The sequence below is a fragment of the Neomonachus schauinslandi genome, chromosome 2, assembly GCF_002201575.2.
Source record: "Neomonachus schauinslandi chromosome 2, ASM220157v2, whole genome shotgun sequence".
Classification (NCBI taxonomy): Eukaryota; Metazoa; Chordata; class Mammalia; order Carnivora; family Phocidae; genus Neomonachus; species Neomonachus schauinslandi.
The window spans coordinates 198,596,532-198,615,784 of NC_058404.1; the positions used below are offsets into that span (position 1 = coordinate 198,596,532).

At 52.5% G+C, this 19,253-nt stretch overlaps 1 protein-coding gene across 1 annotated transcript in view; it reads right to left on the reverse strand.

The window, feature by feature from the left end:
- Positions 1-683: 683 nt before the first annotated feature.
- CRMP1 (collapsin response mediator protein 1) overlaps positions 684-19,253 on the reverse strand; it is a 69,046-nt gene continuing 50,476 nt past the window's right edge. Inside the window, exons 7-14 of the mRNA XM_021677665.2 lie at positions 16,726-16,794; positions 15,156-15,276; positions 12,331-12,487; positions 10,945-11,086; positions 9,878-10,048; positions 5,614-5,793; positions 4,509-4,674; positions 684-1,757 (exon numbers count right to left, since the gene is read on the reverse strand). Of these exons, the coding sequence (XP_021533340.2) occupies positions 1,666-1,757; positions 4,509-4,674; positions 5,614-5,793; positions 9,878-10,048; positions 10,945-11,086; positions 12,331-12,487; positions 15,156-15,276; positions 16,726-16,794 (1,098 nt within the window). The 3' untranslated portion in view covers positions 684-1,665. The remainder of the gene's footprint in view (positions 1,758-4,508; positions 4,675-5,613; positions 5,794-9,877; positions 10,049-10,944; positions 11,087-12,330; positions 12,488-15,155; positions 15,277-16,725; positions 16,795-19,253) is intronic.

The window sequence follows — 19,253 nt, forward strand, 5'->3', positions numbered from 1 at the left end:
CATCACCACCATCACCATCATTGTCATCACCACCATCATCATCAGCATCACCACCATCACCATCATTTTCATCATCACCATCATCATCATCACCACCACCATCATCGTCATCATCACCACCACCACCACCATCATCACCATCACCATCATCACCATCACCATCATCACCAAGATCACCACCATCATCACCATCATCACCACCGTCAACACCACCACCATCATCCTCACCACCACCATCACCACTATCACTACTACTAGTGGCAAATTGGGACAGGCAACTTTGCCTGAGTTTTTATTCCTCAGAAGGTGCATTTGCTCATGGAACCAGAGGGAAGAAATGTGATATTTAGAAGGTTGGAGCTCCCAGTCTGAGGCAGACGGTAACCTACAAGAAGAGAGCACACCAAGAATGGGCCAAGCAGGAAGGAATGGACGTGGGCTTTCAAACCACGTCCCAGAAGCCACCTGCCACCTGCCTTTCCCACCATGACCTCAGGGTCTGAGATCAACACTCCACACCTCGTGACTGGCTCCCTCTCCTTCCTCCTCTACTTCCCCCAGTGTCTACCAAGCATGAGTCCTGGGAAGCAACCACCACGCTCCAATCATCACAAGGAGGAGGGCTGAGCGTTTGCATCTAACGGAGCTGCCACCCTTAAATGAAAACACTCTAGTCAGGCCAGCAGGCTGTTTCTTTTCTTTATTTTTTCACAAGCTTTGAATTCAGAAATAAGAGCCACAATAAGTCAGTTGGTAAGTAAAAATGGGGGGTGATTACAAAGGAAAACTTTGTACAAAACTTTAAAAATCTGACTGCCCCGTCAAACACCTCGAAGGGACCAGGAGCGGGGCAACAGGGAGCAGCTGTTGCCCGACCATTGTCAGCCCTGATGGGGGTGGGGAGCCCCCTTTCTGAGTGTGAACCTGGTTAGGCCTGAAGTCGGAGCTGGCTGGAAGGACACACACAGACCAGAAGACAGCATGGCGAGTCACAAGTGCCACGGAGACCAGAGTTTCTGACACAGGACGTGGATGATGTTTCTCTGCAAACACTGGAAGGCTCCCCTGCCTCTCTGAGAATTCACAGAAGGTTCTCGGGGGGGGGGGGGGGGGGGGGAGGGGGGCGGGCTTCTTTCTAGCGGGGACTTGGGGTGGGGGCAATCAGTAAACATCCTCGCGGTAAAGAGTTTTGGAATTGCCCCTGAGGGCTTGAGGTCTCGGCATTGTGTCTACATTGGTCCTCGGCGATGTTCCGTCAGATGCACTCACAGACTTGCACACATAATTTAGTAACATGCATCAACTATCCTAGAGCAGCTACAAGGGTGCGAAAGGAACCACCCAGAGATTCATGGAGCCCGTGGAGTCAGAAGTGGGAGGGACAGTACAAGACGATGCTAGAACCTGTGTTCACTAAGGAGGGAAATGGAGACCCATGCTCTGAGGTGGAGTCGGCATGAACACACAACTGTGGGGCAAGGAGTTTCCAAGCAAACACACCACACTAGTACCACTTCTTCCTAAACAAAAGAGGAAAGAACATCATTCAATTTTTCCCCCATCAGTACCAAATAAAACTGCGGATTTCCCAATCCCCGACAGGGAAAGGAATGGACATTATTCCTAGAACGCTTCACGCTAGCTCATCTGTCCACTCGTCCACGTTCAGCCGAGACTGGTGATGTTGGAGCGGCCACCAGGGGGCGCCACGATGCGGTGGCCAGTGCGCCGGGGATTGTTGTCATCTATCTGGGCACCTGGAAGAGACGGGGCCAATCACTGCCGACAGGTTCCACCTGCTGCTCCTGGGGGTCGGGACGCTGAGCCCTTGTCCTGACATGCCCTCCAGCCTCCCCACCCTTTGGGGCTCAGTCCAGGCTCACCTCTGGGAGGGCTCCCCAACATCCACGGGGTTCACTGCTCTCTCCTCTGTGCCCCCCTCTGTCTCTGGCGTCACCCTCTTGCAGCCCTGGCCGCCCTGCACTATTATCTTGCCTGGCTTCATGTTCTTGAGCCACGAGGGCAAGCACTTATTGAGTGCCTACTGTGTGCAGGCATAGCCTTGGTGCTTTAACATATGTGCTTGAGTTTAGGGTACACAGCAATACTATGAAGGGGGGTTACCTCAAGTGTACAGATGAGGAATTGGAGGCTCAGGTCATGCACCTTGCGGGGCAAAGCTGGAAGGTGGGCAAGCCACAATCCCAGCCCCAACTGGTTTGTCTCCACAGCTCTAGTTCCTATTGGAGTCAGAACAATGCACAGTAGTTCCCGATGCTCCGAAGGTATTTTATGTACGGTACGCATGGGAGTGCACGTGTGTGTGTGTGTGTGTGTGTGTGTGTGTGTGTGTGAGACCTACTCAGAGCTGGATTTACCCACCTCGTTTGCAATGGCCAGATCTGCATGGGGGAGGGGCATCATTTTTTTGTTTCCAATCTGCAAAACCAACCATTTGTTATACGTTCTCTGGCAGTTAAAGATTCCAGCATCAAGCCCAGCGCCTGGTGCTCAATAGATACGTATTCAATGAGTAAGTAGTGACTGATGGACAAAACCAAAAGGAGGGATGGCGTGAGAGGGCCCTGAGGTCCAGTCCAGAGACAGGCTGCAGTACAGATCATGTCTGGAATGTGGGTGATTTGGAATCAGACCCTCCTTCCCTCAGCCTTCACTTCCTTTCCATTGAGTGAGAGGAGCGGAGATGAAGGGCCTTCCATCTCCGAAAGCCACTATGCATGTAGCGTGGAGAGCTGCCTGATTTTCTCAGAGTTCTCTTGGTAGACACTGTGTCTTCCTGGGAAACCAGGAACTTCCTCAAGTCCCAGAACCAGAAATCAGGCCTAATACCTGTTTCCCCCATAATCCTCTCCACCTTGCTGGTTACATGTTTGCTACTCTGAAAGCACCTGTCGGGCAAAAAGGACCCTAGTGCAGTCAATCACGTTGCATCTCTATAAAGTGACATCAAGCTGGTATTTAAAAGGCATCTATGAAGTCATTCCTGATTCGGAAAGTGCCTATGGTGCTGGTAACAAATGAAGTCACCTGCTAACCTGCCGTGAGGCGGGCTGGGGCAGGGCGGTGGGTCTGGGAGACGGTGAGCCGACCTGGGGCGTGTGGTGGTGGTGGAGCCCTTCCAGCAGACTTTTCATTTCATTGTTCTTCTAGTTCTAAAAGGGAGGGGTTCCCCCCCTGTATTTAATGCTAATGGTGAGTTGCATGTCTTGAGGAGAGGTCCGGTCTGCAAACTCCATATAGCTTCACCCAGGTGGCTTGTCCTGGCTGTGTGTCCAATCCCTGTTGTGTTGACTGAGTATCAGATGAGATACATGAGTGGTGTTTTGGGTCCACTGGTGGAAAAAATACTAGTTCTCTTTAAAGACTGGAATCACACTCAGTATATGAGAAACCCTGGCATGAAGGCTCATAGGAAGTAAGATGAGCCCCCCCCAACAACTTATGTAAGATGAGCACCCCCACCACAACTTATGTCCCCCACTGCATAATCGCTGAGACAGACACTCCCCGGATGGAGGGCAGTTGTCACCCCCACAATTTAAGTGAATAGTCATCTCTCTCTCTGCCCCTCCATTCTCATTTGCTAAACATATCAGCTTCTCAGTTTAAATGGTTTTCACTCCTGTTAGATCAGAGTTGGCAAAGGAGGGACCACTGACAAAGCTTGGCCACCACCTGTTTTTGTATAGTCCATGGGCTAAGAATAGTTTTTTACATTTTTTTTACACTTTTCAATGGTTGCATTTGAAATATCTACTTAATATAATACCATAAATTTTGCCTCTTAGCTCACAAAACCTAGACCATTTACTATCTGGTCCTTTAAGACATTTGCTGGGGGCGCCTGGGTGGCTCAGTCATTAAGCATCTGCCTTCAGCTCAGGTCATGATCCTAGAGTCCTGGGATCGAGCCCTGCATCGGGCTCCCTGCTCTGCTGGAAGCCTGCTTCTCCCTGTCCCACTCCCCCTGCTTGTGTTCCCTCTCTCGCTGTCAATCTCTGTGTCAAATAAATAAAATCTTAAAAAAAAAGAAGACAACATTTGCTGACCCCTGGAGCAGACTGGGGACTGCCCAGCTGTGTCTCATCCATCACCGTATTCCTAGCACCTAGCCCAGTGTGTAACACATGCTAAAGCCTCAGATACGCTGGGGGACAAAATTCCCATCAATCCCAGCGTGTGCGTGTCTGCCCTCATGTGGCGAGCTCATGAAACTGCAGTGTCCCTGGGGTCTGAGGGACCACGTTCAGCTTCACGGGGAAGGCGTGCTTAAGGATGAGCTCAGGGCCAATTTTTGTGCAGACTTCATAACCAGGGTCAGGTGTCTCTGTAGACCCCTGCAGAGCCCCTCTGCTTTCTGATCTCCCCCCACCTGCTCTGCCACTCCCAGGAAGAAAGGAGATGGGGCTCCCCACCTGATCCTTGCTTTCTCATCTAGCGCGCAAGGGGGCCTCTTGGAAGTGCTGTGGGCGTGGGGGGCCTCTTACCTGATAAACTGAAGTTGGACTGGTGGAGGTTTCTGATGGGCGGGGGCTGGTGTTTGGAAGGCGAGGACTTGGCAGAAGGAGCAGGAGTCGCATATTTGGGTGTGGCTGGCACCTCGTACACGGGACCGTCGTACATGCCTCTGGGAACACCTTGCAATCCCGAAACCTAAACGGGGTGGGGTGGGGGAGGGGATGGATGGGCAAGATGCACCTGCACCTTCCCATTCAGGCAGGCCGGAGCCCTGCGGCCGGATAGTGACCTGAGGTGACCTCAGGGACACGCGCGCACGCACACACACACACGTGTGGGTACACATGCATACACATACCCCACATGCATGCATTTACTCCCCATACACACACGTACACACGCAATTCACATGTGCACACATGCACATGCATGCACCCATATATACAACCCGACACAGACATGCACGTACATGCACACAACACACACACACACACACACACACACACAGCTCCATACAGGAGGACCCCAAACCCATTTTCAAGAGGAAAACCCTTTCCCTGACACACCCACCATCCCCCTCAAGGACCACTGAATCATCTATGGTCTTGCAGAAGGTGGGCCCAAGACAAGGATTTGGGGGAGCTAGTTTATTTGGGAGGTGATTCCAGAAAGAAAGGGGAGAAGAAGGGAGAAAACCTGGTGCATGGTGGGGTGACGGGGCCAGCTTTGAGGGCAGCCGGCTCAGAGAAACTGGGAAGCGAACGTCTGCATGGACCCTCTTGCTGGGGCAAGGCATGGACCATGGTCTCCATCCCCACGGGTTGAGCGTTGCCCCGGGGGAGCCCTACACCCGTGACTACAGGTCTGGCCACCTTTCTCTTGTCCTCTTCGTAATACCTGCTTCTCGCACCTGTGGGGTGTCCCTCAGTTCCAGCTGGGGGACCCCTGAGATGATGTGGGATGCGTACTCCAAAGCAGCTCCGGCCAGTGTTACTCCTGCCACCCCTCCCATTCCACACGTGCACGCCCCTTTACAGCCCACAAAATCCCGGGGCCTCAACTCCGGCCCCAAGATGCAGGCAGGGCAGTGCCATGGCCCCTGCAGCCGTGACTCTGGACCCCGGCCCCACTCACCTTGCTCCTGATCCTGACGCGCTGGTAGAGGTACTCGGGGAAAGGCTTCCGGGGGATGAAGTGGCCCACGCCCTTGTTGACGTTAATGTTGCCGTCCTCGAAGACGATCTTGCCCTGGCTGATGACCACCAGCGGGGAGCCGTGGCACTCCATGCCCTCGAAGATGTTGTATTCCACAGCCTGCACGGCAAGAAGCACAGCAGGCCCCTTACCGCACTGGGTGTAACCCTCCCACCGTCTTCCGCGGGCACTTCCCGCACTTGCCCTCTGGAAGCGTCTTCTCCGGGGCTGCGTCATATTCCCAGCTATGTGCCTTCCTTAGCAGAACCAACCCTCGCTCGCTCTTGGGCACTTAGGCTGAGGGTGGTTTTACAGAATCCAACTAACGTCCGAGGCATCGTGAATGGGAACGGGGCCCCCCTGTTGTCTGGCCATGTGCCTGCTCTAGCTACAATGGGCATTTTTGTGTCTTTTTAAAAAATATCTTCTTTAGGGGTGCCTGGGTGGCTCAGTCATTAGGCGTCTGCCTTCAGCTCAGGTCATGGTCCTGGGATCCTGGGATCGAGCCCCACATTGGGCTCCCTGCTCCACGGGAAGCCTGCTTCTCCCTCTCCCACTCCTCCTGCTTGTGTTCCCTCTCTCTCTCTGTCTCTGTCAAATAAATAAATAAATAAATAAATAAATAAATAAATAAATAAATAAAATATATATATATACATCTTCTTTAGAGTTAGTTTTCTATAATTAAATTACTGGGTCAAGATATAATGAGCTTTTTTAGGGTACTTGTTACATGCTGCCGAGTTGCTCTCCAAAGGCATCAGACCACCCGACACCACATCAGCAGCAGGACAGACACTTCCTTGGTTTCACATCCATGAACCCCCCTCCAGCACTGAGTAAGGTCATTTTTATATTTTCGATTTCTTTCTTTGGTTTTGCTGATTTGAAAGTCAAAATATGCTCTTAAAAATACACATTCCTTTCATAACCCCTAAAGGGAATGTAACTACCGCTAGCCAACTGTTTTTTTATTATTTAAAAAGTAGGTCATCTAGATGGTAAAAGAAAAATCAAAAAGCACAAATGATACTTGATTTTAAAAAACAGGTCTCTCTGCCACCTCGGACTGAGACATCTGCCTTAAAGAGATTCTTCTGAGACCCCAGGTATTTTCGGAGCATGAACAACAGTCTCGACACTGCAAGAGTTCCGTACAGATGGCTTTCGCCCGAATTTTTCTCCTGACCTCTGAGATTGTTCCATATCGGCACAGGTCCCTATTAAAAATGTTTTTAACACCCTTTAAACCTCTGTACCGTATTCCCTCACAGGGGGAATTGATTTATCCAGTTCCCAGAGATGGACAACTGGATTGTTTAAACCCATACTGAACCACATGTCTGTGTGTCCACACTGGCCTGTGTGAGCATCTTTCTAGATGGGGAGTTGGGGCCAAAGAGTAAATGGATCTTTAACTTTGATAGGTTCGTGCTCCCTCACCTGCCTCCTGCCATCTGACCCCACCTGCGCCCCATTAACCACGAGGGTCTCGGTCGCTGCTCGGGTGAGAAATAGCATCGTACTCTCTCTCTCCCTCTCCCCCACTGCCCCTCCCCCTTTCTCTCTCTCTCTCAAATAAATAAAATCTTAAGGAAAAAAAAAAAAGACTTGGATAAGCAGGGCTTGCCCCTTAGCATTCCAGAAATGTTTGACTATTCTCACGTTTAGCATCTAGGACCTCTGCTTTTCTAGCTAAAGAACAATTCCATTCAGTTTTCTGATGGGATTACTTCAAACTTATACATGAAATTAGCAAGAATTGCTATGTTCGCTCTAATAAATCGTTTTAGCATAAAAGAACTTGTGTTTATAAAAGTCTTTAGTTTTTGTTGTTATTAGAAACAGGATTTTGATTTCCATTCTATTTTTTGAAGTGCTTTTGAATTACTTCATAGAAAAGCTATCAGTTCTTTCTATTGGTTTTTAATCAGCCAGTGGGTTCTCTTATCACTTCCAGTAGATTTTGGGAGCCACACTCTCTCTGTGGCTGCCTCCCAGGACCAGGCGGATGGTCTGCTCTCTGTTGTAACGTTTGCTAATCTAATGCTTCTTGAGTCACCCTGAAGGGACCTGCGGCGTGCTGACTTACATCCCACTGAAGCCCAAATGCGGAGCATGAGTGACCCAAAAGGCAGTGAGGAAACAAGCCACACTGCTACCAGTCGAGACTGGTCAACCTCCCAGCTCACCCGGCCCCGCCCGGCCCGCTATTCCTCGTGCGGGAAGGATATGATGTGCGTCATCGTGACCCTCCTAATCGGGAAGCTCTTATGAGGCTCAGGCTTACCCCCTACAGATGCCACATTTGATGTCTTGCCACTACATGGGGTTTTAAAAGTTGTTTAGTTTCCTAAAGGTAACATGTGAATGATGTAATGAATTCAAACAGTACAAAGGACCACAATTACAACGAAATAAACTGGGACACCTTGGGTGGCTCAGTCAGTGAAGCGTCTGCCTTCAGCTCAGGTCATGATCTCGGGGTCCTGGGATCGAGCCCCACGTCAGGCTCCCTGCTCAGCGGGGAGCCTGCTTCTCTCTCTCCCTCTGCCCCTCACCCCGCTCTTGCACTCTCCCCCCCCCTCAAATAAATAAAATCTAAATTAAAAAAAAAAAGGAATGAAGTACTAACACACACCACAGTGTGGACGAGCCTCTAACCATGAAGCCAAGGGAAATAAGGCAGACATGAAAGGCCACACATTGTGGGATTCCTTTTCTGTGATACGTCCAGAATCGGCAAATCCAGAGGGAAAGAAATCAGATCCCCAGTCAACAGGGACTGGGAGAGGGGAGAACAGGGAGTGACTGCTAATGAGTCTGGGGTTTCTTTCTGGGGGGGATGTACAACCTTCTGATCATACGAACCACCACAGCGTACACCCGTGTGCAGCGACCTAAAGCAGGCGGGTGGTGGGGTGGCAAACACCCTCTCACCCGCCAGACCCTCTCAGACGTTCTCCTGATGGGACACCTTCCTGACACCGCGAGGGAACACGTGCTTTCCTGCATGAGCAGACCTCTCTCTGCGCACATGCATCACTGCATTCACAGGGATTCCAGCGGGATCGTGTGCCTGTGAGTTGGTAAGCTTGGAGAACGGGGTACACCTTTCTCCAGGGAGGAGACCTCAAGCTCGTTTCCTCCTGATCCTGTCCCCAGGGATGGGGGCTGAGGGAAGGCAGCGTGTCACTAGGGAGCACTGGCTAAGCATGACAGCTGGCTGGAGAGCTGGACAAGACTTCTACAGCCCCATGCCATCTCCTGTGGCCAAGCAGGGACCTGGGGGCCAAGCTCATGAACTGCTACGAACAGTTCTTGTCACTTTCTTATGAGACTTCCTTGTGCCTGGGGTCCTGTCCTCATGCATGTGGCCTCGCCTCTCCCAGCAGGTAACCCCTGAGAGGCTGAGAAGCTATGCCCATGTGACAATGAGGACCCCGTCACAGGGCAAAGCAGTGTGCACACACTCTGCCTCCCCGTCCGTGTCCTGTCACAAGACTTAGTGGGCCAGGGTCCAGGATGTGGCCTCCTGTCTCATGAGTGTGGACATTAATCTGGACCCAAGATCATTGCTGGCCTTGCAGGGTGGACTTGAAGCAAGCAGCAAGGGAGGGGAAGGTGGTTTGTCTCTCTACGTCCTAGGTTTGCTGGTGGAGTGAAGAAATCAAGGGCACATAGGATACAAAACACAGAAATAACCCACAGCCATAGGCTTGGGGCCTGGAGCTTGGGAAAGCATGCAGCCCTGTGGTGTGCTCAAACACAGAGGGCTCTAGACCCAATCCTTTCCTTTGCCGAGTGTTAGCAGTCACCCCAACATGAAGTAGGAGGTTTCTGAGATAGGAGATCAAACCCTTTCTAGCTTGATAACTAGATTGGAGAAAGACTCTTGGACCTAAAACTTCTCTGAGCCTAAGAATGCATGCATCTAGGGCAGGGGCCACCAAGAGAGAGAGAGACAGAGAGAAGGAGAGAGAGAATGCGTTCAGTAGCACATCAGCAGCTTAGCTGAGCCAGCTCAAAGCCAGTCTCTCCAACTGGCAGAGAAATGTGAAGGACTGAGTCATGCCAGATAGCAGATCACATCCTGGTTGGAAACTCCATAAATCATTTTCAACCAGAGGCTTCTAAAGTGGTTGCCGACCAAGCAAGAACTGCTTACCCAAATCAGGAGCATCTCAGGTAAGCCAGGACTTACCGACTTGTGACTCTTGGCTGTTATGGTCTTCACCTTGTCGGGGTCCCAGATGACCACATCGGCATCCGAGCCCACGGCAATCCGCCCTTTCCTGGGGTACAGGTTAAAGATCTTGGCTGCATTGGTGCTGGTGATAGCAACAAACTGGTTCTCATCCATTTTGCCCGTAGCCTAAAGGCAAGATCGGCTGATGAGAAGAGTGCCCCCCATCACAGGGCTGGGGGAAGGGCAGACAGGCACAAATTTAGACCCGCCGACAGGAGTCCTTGAGAGCAGTCTGGAATTTTCTCCTCCCCCGCTGAAAACAGGCCATCCTGAAAGGGCACAAGGGCCTGGCCCCATTGGAGCAGAAATGTAACTGACCGCTCAGAGCTGCGTTGACATTTGCTCAACGGCCTCTGTGGCATCTTGTCAGGCCCACTGGGGCCAAGTTTAATAGAAAATAAAAATCTCTGGCTCAAGTCAGGGATCAGGGTGTGATGTGGGGCGTCCTAACGCAACAAGCACCCTCTGTAGCCACTGTCAACCCCAGACACACGGTTTACAAAGTCACCCTTACAGAGACTGAGATGCAGTCAGAACAAAACTAAAGAAAACGTTTTGCATCCTTTAAGAATGCTGGGCAGCTGTCAGGTTCGTGACTGCAGAGGACCCCACAGGACTTGTGCTGCTCTGTTAAGAGTCACACCTTTCCTCGTGTGCTCTCCTGGTGTATTCTGCTCCTTCCTCAAAGCAAGGAAGGGAGGAGCTTTAAGAATCAACAGTTCAGGGGCGCCTGGTGGGCTCAGTCAGTTGAGCAACTGACTCTTGGTTTCAGCTCAGGTCATGATCTCATGGGTCGTGGGATCGGGCCCCGTATCGGGCTCCACGCTCAGAGGGGAGCCTGCTTGAAGATTCTCTCCCTCTGCCCCTCCCCCACTCACTCTGGCACCCTCTCTCTCTCTCAAATAAATAGATCTTTAAAAAAAATTTAAAAAGAACCAGCAGTGCACTATGTGCTAGCTTTTGATGGGCCAGGCAGGGTGCTTCTAGAATATTCCTGGGGATAGAGAAACGGAGCGCCTTACCACTGCCTTGTCCCAGACAACAGTCATCCGCTCCTCAATCCCGTTGACGCCCTCAGGGATCAGAGTGAAGTTGTCCTTGCCCACCGCCTTCTGGGCAGTGCTGTAGGGACAGTGGCCGCTGCCCGTGACCTGCAGGTCCCCACTGCAAGGACAAAAACAAGGTGGGGGGCCGACCTGAGCTCAGGTTGAACTTCAGGCACCCAGTGCAGGCTGTGAGATGAAAACCCCAAGAGATTCTGGGGAGAGGATTTGGGGCACATCGTGGGCATCGGCGAGTGACATCGAAGGCCCTTGTTGGGAAGGCTCTGTCAGTGTGGGCTCCGGGCTCTCCGGGTAAGGCTCCCCAGGTGGGCCTCCTCTTCCTCACCTGGAAGAGTGGACATCCGCCCAAAAGAGGTGCCAGATGAGGTTCATTGAGGGGGTGAGGCCAGATCAGGCTTGGCCTTGGGGCACATTGTGGGGACTTGTGATCCATGTTGAGAGAAGAGGATCCTGCGGGTCTCCAGGCAGAGGAGTGGCTTGGTCTGACTTGGGGTTTAAAATCTGGGCACTGGTTGGAAATAGACATGTTGTGGGCATGGAAGGGACAGCATAGAAACAGGCCTGTCAGAGGCAAGCCAGGATGGCCGCAGCGAAGGGGGCGAGAAGTGGTCAGATCCTGGGGCCTTTGGCCTGCGTCCTGCCATCTTCAGAGATGGGCAAGACTGTGGGAACAGCAGCTCTGTGGGAGTGATGGGCAGTCTGTTTGGACTTGGAGCTGCCCACCAGACATCGGGCTGCAGAAGATGAGCAAGCCCGTGGATATGCAAGTCAAGGGTTTCTGCATCATTTGGGAGAGATTTCCATGGTAGGTACACAACTACCAGCCCCTTGGGGCTCCTCCTGACCAGAAGCCCGGACTTCTCCCCATCCAGCAAACTCCTACTCATCCTCTAGCTCCAGGCCCGATGTTGCCTCCCGCATGAAGCCTTCTGCAAGTCTCCTGGTTCTGAGCATGTGTCTCTGCTTCTAGAGCAGACTGCACACCTCACCACTTAGCCTTCTCTTATGGCCTAAGTGTTCCTCCCTCACACTGGCCAACAGCAGGGAAGGGACCAACGTGGCTATACTCCTACTGTGTGCACATACCCAGGGGGTGCTTTGCAAGTAACAGTAGCCACGTACTGAACCCTAAATTCTAGGCCATATTCCTACACCATCTCATAACCAGCTCTGCAAAAGATACCATGTTCTCCCCCACTTTGCCGATAAGTAAACCAAAACAGAAAGCCATTGTGGGTTATGTGACAAGCCCAGGGTGATTCCTGGATTCTCATTCCTCCTCCTGGGTGCTTCCCAAGATACCACAGTGGACCCAGTATGCCCCAGCCACCCCTCGGCTCTCACCAGGCCAGCAGGGAGGTCAAGTAGTCAGGCGTGGTGGGGTCTGGGCTCAGGGGAGGGGAGGTCACAAATGCTGCTGCCTTGGCCCAGTTCTTACTCCAGTAGTGGGTGCCATCGGTCCCCAGGCTGGCAGCGATGGGCTCGCCAAACACCAGGGGGCCTGCGGGGGCAAACACAACACACGGTCAAGGGCGGATGGTCTCTCGAGGGGGATCTGGTGGCACAGAAGTGGAGGGTCAGAGACGGGAGAATGATGCTCCAAGGGGCAAGACGTTGTCTGTCCTTCTCCCCTGCGTCACCACCGAGCCCAGTGACCTCCTGGCCGCCAGGCACTCAGCACTGGCTGACCTGCCCAGCAACCTCCCGGACTGGTAATGCATTTAGCATTTGGATAGGACCATTATGCCCTTTGGCAGGTTTGTCATTTCAGGCCCAGGACGGGATTTGCTGTCTCAGGGCAGATGTGGCCAAAAGCCCATCTTCCAATTAAGGAGCCGAGTTCAAGTGTTTTACTTGGGAGGTGATTCCAGGCAGCACTGGCTGGGGATGGAGGAGGTGACACAAGGCAGAGAAAGACGTCAAGAACAGGTGAGTAGTCACCGAGTCACGGCCATGGGCACCTGCAGCTCAGGGCCACTGGGGCCTCTGGGAGAGTGCTGACCGCACCCCGGGGCCATTCCACCCCAGGGCCAGGGAGCTGGGCTGTGCACCCACCAACCCACCACTTGATGGCTGCTTCCAGAGCATCACTTTCCAGGAATTGCTGCCTGCCTCCCAGGGAGCAGGCCTGATGTGCTTCAGCCAGAACAAAGCCCACAGGCACAGCCTCAGATCTGCTCGCAGAGGCGGATGCTGCCTGGATACAGGCCTTTGCCCAAGGCCACCGTGCTGGCCCGACGGGGAGGCAGGCTTTGAGCTCCAGCGATCAGGCTGCCCGAGAGCAGGTCCCGCACCGATGGGAATGTTCTCTATTCATGCTGCCCAAGACGGCAGCCACTAGCCTCATGTGGCTGGAGCACGGGAAATGTGGCTAGCGCAGCCAAGGAAGGCATTTCAAATTGTATTTAATTTTACTTAATTTAAATGGGAACAGCCACATGTGACTGGTGGCCACCGTATCCCTCTGTGTGGCCAGGACCTGCGTGCTTACTCCTGCTCCCAAAGTGCTGTCACCACTCTGCCTCAGTTTCCTTATCCTTAAAATGGAGCCAGTTCTGAGCAAGCTGTGTTATAGTAGAGCACTGTCTTTTAATGCCTCTGTTTGTCAGCTTTCTCTGAAAAATACTAAAACAAGGTACTGTGGGTTCAAAGCTGCTCTGGTCCCACATGGTAACCACCAGCCCCACGTGGCCGTCAAGCCCCCGATGCTGGGGTTGGTCTGAACTGAGATGCGCTGGAACGTGGCAGACACACTGGATTTCAAAGACCATACACACAAGAATAGCACAAAATATCTCTAATACTTTTTATGTAATTGTATGTTGAAATAATAGTTTGGATGCCTGAGGTTAAAAATATCTTATTGAAGGTATTTTTAAAAATATAGTTAGTAATGCTTCCCATTTAGGGCTCCCATGAGAAATGAGGAGCATCACGTATACAGTAGATGCTCAATAATGGCTGTTGGGTTGTTGTTGATTTCCACCCGGCCTTCCGCACTGACCCACAACTCCCTGTCAGCCTCACATGACACAGAGAGGGACCGGGCAGATTGATGAATGTCCTTGGCAAACGTCCACCAGCCACGGTCTTCATATAATATGCACGACCCCTCCTCTGTCAGTCTGTCTGTTATTCTCTCTCTCTCTCTCTCTCCCTGAGTTTGGGAAGAAAGCTGCTCTTTGGAGCCTTCTTCATTCTCAGTCTGGTGACTGGTGGGGGACTGTGGATCTCACTGTCGTGAAGGCCGGGGACCTGCACTTGGGCCCCTGCTCCGAGGATCCTGCAGTCAGAATGTACCCACTGAGCCCTCCACCAATGGTCCTCAGCACGGCAGGCAGCCTGGTACTGAGGTCCCACTTGGGAGGTGAGGGTACCAAGGCAGGAGGTGAATGGCCAACGTGGAACTGAGAACGGCATCAACCAACACCCACGGAGCCCTGGGGTCCTGCCAAGGACTTTACATCTATGAGCCCTAAGACTTCACGTCTTAGAGACAAAGCAGCAGACGCTCGATGCAGTTCAGTGGTGCATCATCTTCGAGCTGGGTGGCTGGTTTCCTGGGCCACACTCACCTGATGTCTGGCACAGGGCTACGCCCAGATGGAAGGCTCTGGAAACCCATCTTCTTCCTTCCCAACCCACAGCCAAGGTTCTGCATGAGCCCCACACCTCACCCTGGATGCAGGCACCAACCACGGGGCCCTAAGCAGGGGACACAGGATGACGTGCCCAGAGGGGACCTGAAAGAGGGGGGGCAGGATCCCAGAGTTGATGCAGCCTGGCCCCAGCACTGACTTGATGGAACCCCCCAGAACAGAACTGGAACAATGCAAAGCTCCTTAAAATACATGGTCTCAGGGCACCTGGGGGGCTCAGTCCGTTGACTCTTGATATCAGCTCCGGTCATGATCTCGGGGTTGTGAGACCGAGCCCTGCGATTCTCTCTCTCTCTCAATAAATAAATTAATTAAAATAAAATACAATACACGGTCTCATCCGATCCTACAAAGTGGGATAATTTACCTACATGGGGCACAGGCTGCTGGCAACTGCCAGGGTGTCTCTGCTCTGGGCAGTGGCCCCATCAGTGAACTTGACCTGCTGGACAACTGCCCTTCCTTATGGCCCAGCTGCCCTGCAGGAGGCCCAGGCGCTGGGCTGCGTACCTTTCTTCCTGGCCAGGGTGATGATGTCCGCTGCACTCTTGCTCATCACCTTCGTGATGTACACCGGGCAGTTGATGCGGCCAGCAATGGTGATGGCCCGAAACACGGCCTCAGCCTCTAGCTGGGGACACGGAAATACATGGGTCACGGGAGGGAAGGACAGAGCGCCACCACCCCCCAAGCCCCTAGGGCTCTCCCTGAATCAAAGCCCTTCCGTTTTCCGTTAATTAAGTGTGGCCAGAGGCAAATCTACTGCCTCAGGGGAGAAAAATATTAAGATTTCTAAAAAGAAAGGAAAAAATTAGTCAAAATGTATTTGGTTAGGGGCGCCTGGGTGGCTCAGTCGTTAAGTGTCTGCCTTTGGCTCAGGTCATGATCCCAGGGTCCTGGGATCGAGCCCCGCATCGGGCTCCCTGCTCGACGGGAAGCCTGCTTCTCCCTCTCCCACTCCCCCTGCTTGTGTTCCCTCTCTCGCTGTGTCTCTGTCAAATAAATAAAATCTTTTAAAAAAAAATGTATTTGGTTAAAGGGTTGGAAGGCAGAATTATGTTACTGTGCTTGCTTGGAACCATGCTGCATGTTCTGTTAGGAGGGGACAGACCAGGCAGGATAAAGCATCAGAAGGCCCCTAAAACCGTCCGTTACTTATAAAACGCATAACCAAACACACGCGTCTGACATACGTTCCTTCATGCATTCGATAACCACGGGCAACTGCTTACTGTTTGGCTTGGTCTCTGCCCCCTCTAGACCAGCACTGCTCAAACACCAGGACCAGATATGTTTAGTAGTGCTTTGTTTTTAATTTCCAGTCTGCTGATGCCCCCGACGTGGTCCCACTGCTTGTGACTGGTACTGAGTCACAGTTCCCCCAAGACGGTCCCCACCCAGCTCTCCTGGGTGAATGTACTTGTCACACGCCTAGATGCAGGGCAGTGTCCATGTGCTATAAGGGGTTTGTAAACACTGTCTCTAGGTCTGTCCTGACCTCACCAGGGACCAGGAACACCGCTCATGGGCCGCGGAGCATTGTACAGATCAAGGTAAAAAGTCTATCTACCCACGTGTTGTGGCCCCAGTGTCCAGCACAAGGCCAGGCCCACGGCAGACACACACACACACACACACACACACACACACACAGCCTGCCACTTGCAGGGAAATTCATCCATGCTCAAGTCTTAGAACACAGCGGGCAATGTGCAAGGGAAGCAGTTTTGTCGGTTCTAGGTCTCGAACATGCGGCTCCATCTTCCTATCACCAAATACATAAGGTCCTCAGTGAAGATCCTTCTATCCAGTTTTGACACTGAACTGTTCATGGGCCTTGGTGTGGAGCTCCTGGGCCCGGGGACAAGCAGGGCCTTTCCCTAGCTCCTCTGATTGACCCCCAGGCCCCAGGGCTCCCAAGTCAGAGGGCAGACCCCAGGGAAGGCCACGTGTGCTGGGATGCTCCTGTTGGGGGGATGGGGATGGAGACGGGGGCTCTGGCTGGGCTGTTCCAGCTGGAATAGCATCAGGGTAGGCCCTCAATGATGTCAGATTCACACCCTGGGGGAGGCTCCATTACCTCCTCAGGTCTGCTCAGAGCATGACCCTCGGGACCTGTGATGCCCATCTCCAAGATCCGCTTCTGTTCCTGCAAGACAAGAGCACCGAGTCAGCGACTCTAGAACGTCGGCCGGGAGAGGCCGGTCCTCTGCCCCCATTAGGCGGATGGACAGCTGAGACCCCGGAAGGTGAGTGGTCTGCAGGGGTCCAACTAAGGCTGCGGGTTGATCCAGCGCTCCTTTGCCCCCTCCACTCCACCTGCCCCGTTCTGCACCCTGGAAACCTACCTCCCCACCTGCTCTCCCTTCACCAGTAAGAGGAGGGGGAGGTAAGAAATGAACTCTAAAGACGACCGGCCACCTTTCCAGGCCCTGCATCTCTGCTGCAGGGCTCTCCTCGGGGAAGAAATGGGGTGTCTGGGTATTGCATGAATGTGGAAATCGAAGAGCCCTACGCTGGGAGTCCAGCCGCAGAACTGGCCATCTCTGGGACTTTGGGCGAGTTGGCCAAGCTCTCTGGCCTCAGCCTTCTCGTCTTCACACCGGAGACAAGAGCCCCTGCGTCTAGAGCTTCTGCACGGAGTCAGCGACGGGACCGAGGGTGGGGCAGAGCTCACTGACTGGCAGCGGGCTCTCACTATTCCTCTTCCTGGGGCCTGTCGTTCTATCAGGAAGCCTCTACCTTGAGCTTGTCTTAGAGCCTGGAAATGATTCCCTGTGCTAATGCTCCAGATTCAAACCCATTTGCTTTGAGCTTTCCTTGCCAAAGGAATACTATAATTTCTCAAAAAAAACCTGTTTTTTATATTGCCCAGATGTCAGCTGCACTAATTGTCACTTGCGCGGTTTCTGTAGCATCCTCGGGCACATCCCCTACAATGGGCCCCCAGCCCTATCAGCCATGGGAAAAAAAAACATAATTTCAACTGCATCTCGGGTTATTAAGCTTGAGCTTATTGTAAGAATGTAAACTGTAAACGTCAAGATCTAAGAGCTGGGGTGGATTTAAGTAAACAACGGAATAATTTGAGCTATTAAGGATGGTGTTTACAGAGCATTTCTGTACCCTGTTTACACAATAACTTATGTATGGAGAGATCCCTATGCAAGGCCGTTTAACTGTCCCTTACTATTGCTGTTGGAAAGAAGGCAGGAAGCGAAGAAGGCAGGAAGGATACAAGACGCTATCATGGAGGAAAGCGCAGATTACAGAAAGACTAGAAGAGGGTTTCCCGAGAGAGATGGCGGGCTGAGCCCACGCGTTATCTTCGCTCCCCGCTGAAACCCCACAAAAGTGACAGGAAAGGTACACAAAAGCCATGAGAATGCAGAGCGGACAATAAAAACAAAATTTTGGAACCTGGAAAGCAGATGAGCAAAAGGTAACAGATTTATTGGAGCTGAGAAAGCTAAATCCTACGTGGGCAGTATGGAAAGCTGAGACCTCCCCCCGACGTTGAGCCCAGGAGCTGGGTGGGGGCTCCCGGCTGCACGTCTCACACGCCGCTGGTGGGCATCTGGGGTTCGTTCGCTCTGGAAAACGGTTCAGCTGTTACGACTGAAGCTGAATATACATGTCCCCACCAACCAGCAATTCCACTCCTGGGTAGATACTCACAGAAATGCGAACCCAGGTTTCACAAAAGCTTTATATGCAACAGTCCCAAATTCCAGCTCTCCCAATCTCCATCAATGAGAATACATTATGACCTATTCCTGCCTTGGAATTCTACAGTGATGAAGAAAAGAAAAAAAAATTGTTTCGTGGACAACAGGGAGGAATCTCACAAGCCCTATTTTGAGCAAGAGAAGCCAGACATAAAAGAACACATACCATATTGTTGCCTTTTTATCAAGTGCAAAACTAGGCCGAACACATGTGTGTGTGGTGGGCGATTTCTGAGAGGCCCCCCGCGGGCCCGTCCCCGGCTCCATGCCCTGTGTAACCCCCTCATTGCAGCTATGCTGAACTAGCACCTTGCTTCTAATGAACAGAACACAGACAAGAGAGATGTCCATGTCTCTGGCCGTCACTGTTGAGATGACATCACAAAGGACTATGGCCTCCACCCTGCTCACCCCCACTCCCCCTCCCGTTCTCCCACTGGCTCCCTCAGAAGGAAGCCAGGGGTTCTGCTGGGGCTGCCCGCAGGGCAAGGAACCAAGCGGGCCTTTGGGGAACAGCCAGCCAAGAACAGAGGCCATCAGTCTGAGCTTGCAAAGAACTGAATCCTGAGAACAAGCACTGGAGTGCGGCTGGAAGTCCCGCCCCAGTCTGGCCTGAGGACGGCTGCAGCCCTGCCTGACACTGCAGCCTGCAGGGGACCCCACTAAGCCACACCTGGACTCCGACACTGCAGCCTATGGGGGACCCCACTAAGCCACACCTGGACTCCGGGCCCACGGGACCAGAAGATAATAAATGGTTATTGCTGTCAGATGCTAAGTTTTGGGGCTCCTGGTGATGTAGCCACAGAGAACTAATGTAGATAGTGATGCCCGGAAGTAGGGTGTTACCATAACAACCTCCTGAAGCTGTGGGAGTGGC